The 9,156-nt window shown below is 35.7% G+C and overlaps 1 protein-coding gene across 1 annotated transcript; it reads left to right on the forward strand.

The window, feature by feature from the left end:
- The first annotated feature begins 9 nt into the window (after window positions 1–9).
- On the forward strand, window positions 10–8,999 carry CENPN (centromere protein N). The gene is made up of 11 exons (XM_035336891.1): window positions 10–148; window positions 270–454; window positions 1,873–1,918; window positions 2,338–2,394; window positions 2,783–2,859; window positions 4,190–4,366; window positions 5,099–5,200; window positions 5,743–5,794; window positions 6,263–6,375; window positions 7,313–7,436; window positions 7,722–8,999. The coding sequence occupies exons 2-11, from the start codon at window positions 284–286 to the stop codon at window positions 7,835–7,837; spliced, it is 1,035 nt and encodes a 344-aa protein (XP_035192782.1). The 5' UTR covers window positions 10–148; window positions 270–283; the 3' UTR covers window positions 7,838–8,999.
- The last annotated feature ends 157 nt before the right edge of the window (window positions 9,000–9,156 follow it).

Raw genomic sequence — 9,156 nt, forward strand, 5'->3', positions numbered from 1 at the left:
GATTGGGCGCTTCGAAAGGCGGGCGGCGGTTGGCGGGGCGCGAGGCGGGCGCGCTGCTGCTGCTGCTGCTGGAGGTGATGCGGGGTGCGGCACTGCGCGCCCCCCTTGCGCCCGCCGCCTGAGGGTGAGCCGTGGCGCGGGGCTCCTGCCCCCTGCCCTCTGCCCTGACAGGAGCGGGGCCGGCCGGCGCTGCTCAGAGCCCTCAGCACCCCCCCACGTCTCCCTCACGGGCGAAACATGTAATAATTCTTTAAATCTTTCAATTTTTCAGGTGTTTTTCGTCATGGATGAGGTCGTCGCTGAGTACATCCGCAGGACCGTGCTGAAAATCCCCCGCGATGAAATCCTGGGCGTGCTGCGGAAATGGGGCTTTCTGTCCGAGACCCAGCTGGGCGCTATAAACTTCCGTCAGACCAAGGAGAGCATTTCTCAGGAGGTTGTGCAGCTCTGTGAGGTAATTCTGCTCCTCGGGGCTGCCCGTCAGCGACCGGCAGGGCACGTGGTGAAATGCCAGTGAATAAAATTGATTTTGTTTGGCCATAATCTAGCATTAAGTAATAGGTTGTAGGCTGGGAAATGTAAAGGCAAGCTAGTAACAGTTTTAGTTTTGCACGGTTGGTAGGAGTGCAGGGTTGGCCCTTACTGAACGTGGAAGTACGTGTTTGGAGCCCTGAGGTGTATGAGGTAGTTAAAGCTCAGGGTGTCAGCTCATAAATAAATGAGGATGTTTCTAATCTATAAAATGAAGGCATTAATTGAGATGTCTACTCTTTATATAATGTCAGTGAAAATCTCTTTAATAGAGTTAATGACAGCACTAGCTTCTGTCTGCTGGAGCCTCCTGTATAGCATATTTAGTTCTGTAAGGGTGATCAAACATGCTCTAATCACATTCTTATTTTGCTGTGTAAGCATATTACTAATTTTTGGTTCATATAAATATAAAATTTGGAGGATTTCTGCAATTTTGTATATTCAGTGGTTCTGTTTAGAGCTCTCTGGGGCTACATATACCTGGGCTTGAGTGTTGTAAATTTCCGTGCTGCTCCTTGTGAATTAAACATAGACAGATTTGTGGGGTTTCTTGTGTTCCTTGGTTGGTTGGTTTTCTTTTGTTTTCCCTCCCATTTTAATATCGCTTGTTTTTTGGGGAGGATTTTCATAAGTTCAATTTTTTGAAAAATTTCCTTGTCTTGAACTACTTTCCTTCTGTGCGCTGCAAGCAGAAAAGTTTTCTGATCTGCTACTTCTGTTGGACTCTGGTTCTGGTGTATCAGGACGATGTATCATAACCCAGATGTGACAGATACAGTTAGTATTGATACATCTTAAATTCTGTAGCTTTTGTATAGTTCTCTTTGAATTTCATATTCAGAGATTATTTGCCACAAAAAGATTAATTACTAAGTTATTCTTAGGATCAGAATTTTAAAATTGTATGTTATTGAAATACTTGTCTATAACAAGAAGTGTTACAGTTTCTTGTATCTTTTTATGCTGTAAACATTAAATAAAGAACCAAGCATGTTAAAATTCCCAATAGTGAAATACTAGCCAACATTGCATACCATCATTAATACCCCTCATTTTTACTTGCTAACTGCTTGTACATCAGACTAGAAGGACGATGTTCTTGCTATTGCTGCAGAAGAAACACTTAACCCTGCCAAAATAGCTTTCATTACTGATATCTCAGAACCATATTGTATGTATTGGGACCATCTTTGGTGTCTTAGAGGGGAGCGTGGATCCTGTGGACCTGAGTGCAATGTGATTTAAACTACCTGTCCTAAGATTTTTCATGTCAAATAGGGCAATAGAGCATTCTGGAAATGCAGGTCGGTCACCATGCTCTGTCATTTTTCATTCCAGGAAAATTCTGCAGACATAAAGCAAGCAGCCATTCTGGACATAATTTGTAAGTAAAAGTGAATAAAAATAACTTCCTTGGGCAAAAACTGTCAGCAAATGCTCCATGTGGAAACTTCACTCCAATACTAATTGCTCTCTCGATTAAAAGAATCATCGGGTTATATAACACTCTGCGCTTCTCAGTTTTAGTTTAGACTGACACTTGGTTGAAAAGGTCAAGTGCTTCTTTAAAACATTAAATATCCTTTATTAGGAAGATCTCTTGTAATTTAGTTAAGCAACTATCTCTTTTAATTAAAAAAGTATTTGGCTTTTAGGTTTGCTATTGATGGTAGTTAAGAATGCTGAATAAATTATATTGACTTATCAGAAGTCATAAAAGGTCATAAAAGTATAAAACGATTTGTTCTTTTAATTACTTTTTGATGATAGATGATGTTATTGAGCAATTCCTGTTTTTCCTAGACAACAACAGCTATCCAAACAAAAGAGTGTGGAGTGTTTACCAGATGAAAAAAACAGGTAAAGTACCTTTCCTTGCTGTTACAGTCCTTAGCAGCATACTACTGTGCTGCCTCATACCATATCTTTTAAATACTAATATAGTCTATTATGGATTTATCTTTAATGTTTTTAAGTACTTTTAATTTTAACCTTTCTAACAATTATTGGAAAGTAATTACTAATCAAATAGTAACATATATATATATATATATATAACTATATATATCTCAGTAATGAGGCTCATTTAATATACATCTCTTCTTAAAAGGCTATGCAACGTCAGCATTTTTCTCATTAATATTGTTTCAGCAAAACTGAAAATAAGTCTTAACTAGTTTTTATGAACAGAATTCTCTGATATATCTTTTCTTTTTTTATAAACGGAATTTATTTTCTTCTTTAACAGGGGAAGAAACAGACTTGTTTGACTTTACAGATTTCAAAAAGAAGTTTAAAAGACGACTTCAGTCAGCTTTGAAAAATGTAAGAAAAAATCCATTCTAAATTTGTTGCACAGGTTGGGTGTCAGTGGATTGTTTCCATACGACTAGCAAGATACTTTTTTTTTCTTACAATCTGCATCAAAATGAATTATTCATTTGGGAATGGTAAGAATGAAAAGAAGTGTATGAGAAATAGGAAAAAATTATTGCATATTTGTTCTATTAACATTACAGTTATGCTGGAGTGAAATAAAATATGAGCTTGCCTTAAAATATGGCATTAAAAAATAGTTTCTGGTTTTATAGTGACATTTTGTGATGGTTGTGAGAACTTAGCTGTGACATTTTATATTATAATGACTGAAAGATCTCTGTCAATAGCAAGAAGCAGTTTCTAGACTACAAAACCGAGCATGCTAAGAAAAATCTTGAAAGGAGGTGCTATCATGCTGTTTTTACTGAGCAATTTGTAGAAGTCTTTCCTTTAGCTTAATCACTCTGTTAAAGCCAGGGAGCAGAAGAATGCCTCTGAATAATTAGTTATCGCTTCTTGACAAAGTATTCCCGCTGACAAACAGTAGAGGGCAACAAATACAAATCAGACTAACAAGTAATCATATTTAGTCCATAAAGCTCGAATAAGATTTGCAGTATCTTCATATAAAGAAAGGGAAAAAAGAAAGCTTACTTTACAAAAACTTTGAGAGGTGATATTGGTCCACATATTCAGTTTCCAACCTACTTGTACAAAGAACTGGACTGTGTGCCTCCGTCAAAGCAATTTTTTGTAAAGGAAGTCTTCCCACTGTTTCCCAGACTGAGTCAACATAGAAAGCAGCTGAACATAACAGTAACTGAGCTGCAGTTCTACAAGAACAGGAAAGGGAATATTCTGCAAAATTCTGACTGTGTATTCGTGAACAGTGGTAAATAATATATTCAGGTCTAAAATAGCTAAGTTGATCAAAGGTCTAGTTTCTCAAAAATCAGACATTTGAAATATTGCTACTTGTCCTCCATTTAAATAGACGCGTTTTTGTTGTGTTGCTCTTTTCCCAAAAGAGAGAATCAGGATTTTTGTAATAAGTTATTACTGTTCCCATTAATGTATGTGTTTTTCTGAAGAGGGAAGATAAAGGTTATGCTACAGTTTGAAAGGTGACTTTTTTTCTCTTTGTGAGATTATCATTTTCCTGTGGAAATTTGATTTAAATACAATCCTTACCAAACTAGTGGGATTTGTTTCTTATTCAAACAGTGGTATAGTATATTGTGTTGGGTCTTGTGATTGCAGGCTTAATGATTTAATTTTTCTGGACACCTGAATGTGCATTTTGCATTTCAAGCAAAACTTTTCTTTTTCTATTCAGGTCACCATCACTTTTCGAGAATATGAGGATAATGCAATCTGGATTAGAATTGCCTGGGGAACACCATATACAAAACCAAACCAGTATAAAACCAGCTATGTTGTATACCATTCACAGACTCCCTACGTCTTCATTTCTGTCTCTGTGCTTAAGAGCAACTTACCTCTGCTATGTCAGGTAGAGAATAAAACTGTGTAGACCCTGACTCCACCACAGTCTTGTGGATCTATAATTCTGTTAGCTTCTAAGAGGAAGGGTAAAGATTAGTCACTTAATGAAATCTTCTAATTTGCATGAGATTTTTTTCCCTTTAGGTTTTGATTAAAAAAAAAAAAAAAAAAGGTGGGGGAACAGGAACATGACTCTATCTTTGTGACCTTTAGAATGTGCATCATGAATAAACTCAGTTTATTGTGATTTTTGCTGATCTTAATTATTCTATTTTAACCAAATGTTAGGCAATATTCAGTTAAATTATCTTGCAGAAGTTGAAGTTAAATTGACATAGTTAACAGTTCTTGAAGTTAACAACGTCAAGAATTAAATGCATGAGCTCATCAGGCAATGTTATTAACTTTTTCCATGAAATCGTGATGATCAGTGTTTGTGGTCTTTATCTGTTTAGCAGATGTCCATACTAGCTATTTCATTATTTTATTAATCTGCTTTATTTGTGTATTTTTAGCTGATAAGGCTGATTATTTGGTTAATCTCCTGAACGCTTTGTAGATTAAGCTAACCTTTGTAAGCATCTATGCAACATCTTCCAGACATGAGTCCTGCTATAGTTAAAGAGCAGTTGCTCCCCTTGAAACAAAAACATCTCAATGTCTAGAAATACTTTTTCTATACTATAAACACAGTGATGATTAAAGCTGATGTTAAAACAATTTCTATTTTTTTTTAAAGGCACTGGTTGTTGCTTCCAATTACCATGACATCCGTGAAATGGAGCTTCGAAGTCATTGTTTAAACTCCCTTAAAGATATTGTGTTTAAGAGATATAGCCAGGTGAGCCACTTTACAAGTACATCCTAAGATGAGTCTTGCTTTTTGTTTCAGGCCTAGTTCTCACCCCCTAGCAGGGGAAAAATTCACCTCTTCCAAGAGATCATCAAGTTACAATAATATTGAACTACTGAGGTGGACAGCTTTTCATTAAGGTAACGTTACAGTGGTGATGTAATTACTTGGTATCCCACTTACTCTTTATTATTCCTGATGGCTAAACTCAGTCTGTGTACCTGACCAATTCAATCCTAGGACTTTTTAGCATTGTTTCATTAGGCGTCTTGGAGTAATGATTTGGAAGCTGTTAGAATGGACGCTTATTCTGCTCACCTATGTAATGCTTGTAATTAGGGAAATGTTGACAAACATTGTAGGATGGGGATTGTTTACTCAAAATAAAGCTGGGCTTTGTACTCTTGTAGTCAAAAATTGGAATACTCACTTTCAGAACAAGAAGTGAAAAGAAATCTGGAAAGTTCTTTTCAGCTAAAGCCTCTAAAGCAGAAGTGAACTAAATTATTTTTTTTTTCATTTTTCCCCAGAACTTCCAGACCCACTATCCAAAGCAAGAAAATAATGTAGCCACAGAAAATGGTATGTGTATTTAAAATTAAATAGAAGTTTGAATGTCATTACTTGTAAGGTTTGCACTTTAAAATATCTGGCTTATGAAATGAGATTCATAATAGGGAATGTGCTTGTGTTACATTGACATATTATCCATCCCTGGATAATATGGGTATCACTAGGAGCGGTAAATATTTTCCCTGTGACTGTCATTGGACACATGTTTATGAAAGCAAGAATATGCAATGACCAGTATCTCCTTTCCTATTAACTTGTTTTCTTTCTTGGTAAGAAATTAGAATACATGTTACGCAAACAACTACCTTATGAAAGTGATTAATTCTTTAAAATGATTATTTCCAGTTTTTTGTTTGAGCATTCGCCTGATCTGAAAAATAATATTTATATCAGCTGGAATGGTTGCCTTTTTTTTTTTTGGTTTGTGTTTCTGATTGTATTTTTTTCCTCTTTGCTTTCCTTCTTTTTCCCTTGCAGTGGATGTAAGGATAATTCAAGAAGACAAAAGTGAGAAAGAAAGAATACAGAGAGTGAATCGGGAAGTTTTTGGTGATGGTCCCCAACCCAAACTCGAATTTGCACAATATAAGGTAGTGAAGTCAATAAATTGTGCTTTATTTTTCTGTAATTTTAACATAGTTATAGCTACGTTAAATTGCAAATAATAAATACGGTATTTATTCAAACTTCAAGGAAGACATTTTAAAATAAATCAGTTAAAACTAGCCTTGGAAACAGATTTGCGTTGAGACTTGGTCAGAACACTAGATCATGTTTCAATCTTTCAACCTTGTTAATTATGCATTTTGACTTGGTTTTGTAGTAAAGCTAGACTTAAATGTGCTGTGTTTTGAGGTATGAGAAATTATGGTTACTCAAAGTACATTTAAAGCTCACATTACATATAACACCCTCGTTTAACTTCATGGATAATGCTGATTTTATCTGATAAACAGATACATTGGAAACGGAGAGATTCCTAATGATTTATTGTGTTATTGAACTGGCTGTCACTTCCACCAGAGAACTATTTACCACAGGGTGGCACCCTCTGATTTTATTAACAAAATATTTCTCCAACTAGAATCATGTTACCATTAAGAAATAATTTTAAAAAAAGGTGATTCTCCTACCTCATTGTTAACCTGTTCAGACTTATTTGACAATTTCAGAGAGAACAGTAGTTTCATAAGCACTTATACGCTGAAACTTACAGAACATGTCTTTGTCAGCTTGTTGGCTACTAACCACTTTTGTACTTGACCCAAAAAGTTTGAAGATAAAAATGAAATGTCTGTTGTAACTGAGTTGACATGTTACTTACAGCTGTAACTACTCACACTGATGTACAAGCTATTTCGCATACAGCTGTACAGTTTTTGACTCTGAGTGTATCATGTCATACAGACAATGCAATTTCTTTTCCAACTTAAATGATTCTGTGATTCCCCAAATATTACACTGTTTGGTAATAAACACATAAAATGCATACATTTCTTATACTGCCTGGAAATTTTGTGTTAACAGCTTGAGACAATGTTTAAAAGTGGTCCCAAAATGGATGTTTTGGAGAGAAGAGAGCCATTCAGATGTCTGGTCAAGTTTTCTAGCCCAGATCTTTTAGAATCACTGAAATCCTTGGCGCCGGCAGGTAAGTGTTCCAACTCTGTAAAATGCAGGAAAAATCCACAGAAATATTTTAATCATTTTACTTTCTTCTTGTATCTTGTGTAAGAGAGAGTCTGCATGGTTTAGAAATGCATAAAAATTTGGTACAATAGAAATGTTACCACTATAAAACCTCACATCTAAACACGTGCCTGTTTATTCTTAACAGTTTGCATGTAGATACTCAAGCTGTGTTTTCAATTATGTGACAATTATGAAAGGTAAATATTGGTTGAGTTAAGCTATAATTATCTGTTTCTCTCTACAGGTATGGCTGATGCCCCTCTTTCACCACTACTCACGTGCATACCACAAAAAGCTAGGAATTATTTTAAAATTAGAGAGAGGAAGGGTGTCATTCCAGGAAGCTTTGTAAGCCCTTAAACAGATTTTTTTTTTTCATATCGAAATACACAATTTGTTTGTTACTGATATTAATCTAAATAATAATAAACTTTAAGATTTAAAAATCTTAACTTATTCTTTGATATTCCCTTAAAAGTTTTTCATTTCTGGCTTCAGGCTAGCCCTTAAAAAATAAAAAGCCGGTATTTGTGAAGTTTAAATCATGACTATTTAAAATTTAAATGTGATGAATGCTCTTACCTGTATTTGCTATTAGAAGCTAAAGCCCAATACGGATACAGTAAGATGTGTGTAGCTGTTCAGTTTACTATCACAGGTATAGATAGCTACGGTGTAGGTGGCCTTCTTATTTCTGCTGCAGTACAGCAATGAAAAGGAACACGTGCCCCATTTTAAGTATGTGAACAATCCCATTCAAATAAGTGGAACTACCTGTCTGCTTCGGGCCAGGCATGTTTTTGTCTTAGTAAATGAAAATTATGTTTAAAGACGATTGCAGGGCATGGGCTAGAAGAGATTCTGGGAATGTAGAAGTCAGTATGAAGTTTCCATCCAGCTTTACTGCATTTTAATTCAAATTTGGTGTTTTTATTCACCAAGGCCAATAGCCAATAATAAATATTTAATTTTTAAAATTCTAGCTATTGGTATTAATCTTATGAAATACTATCTTAGAGGAATGCAGTGAAATTGGCAATTACTTTCTTTTGAGGTATTCCGTGTTTTAGAGTGTATTTTGCATTCAAGACTTGATCCTTCTGCAATCTTTGCATACTGCCACTGTTTTGAGCGAGGACGTAAGGATTGCAGAACAGAGATGGCCACATTCAGTGATGCAACCAGGGGCTTTACAGTGGAGTTCTTTAGCTCTGGTACACAGTAATTTGTCATTATATAGATCTTTTTATGCAACTTGCTGTATTATTTCTAATATAAGATACAGCTTTGGTCTGAAGATTCAGTTACAGTATGTTTGTTTCTTAATTCTGTTACCTGGAATCTTATTGTGCGGGTCCTTTGTGTACATGGATTTCCAATTCACTTCGGTATGTTGATATGAAGAGACAGTCTCTTGAAACACCTTCATGGCAGAGTGTAACTGTTTTCAGAGGTTGCAAGGAAATGTTTATTTTTCATTTCGAACTGTAAATAAATGTGTAAACTAAGTCCTCTCCTAAAAGCTTGTTTGGTGTGGTTTACTGAAACATGACTTAGCATATACCACGTTTCTGATCTGATTTTGCGATCTTTATATAGTGTGTAAGAAGTTAGGACTAGCTGCTAGTGACAGATTTTTTAGCACTTCCACCTGGGATTTCAATGTCAGCTTGACCAAA

This window comes from Oxyura jamaicensis, chromosome 11, assembly GCF_011077185.1.
Source record: "Oxyura jamaicensis isolate SHBP4307 breed ruddy duck chromosome 11, BPBGC_Ojam_1.0, whole genome shotgun sequence".
NCBI classification, from domain to species: domain Eukaryota; kingdom Metazoa; phylum Chordata; class Aves; order Anseriformes; family Anatidae; genus Oxyura; species Oxyura jamaicensis.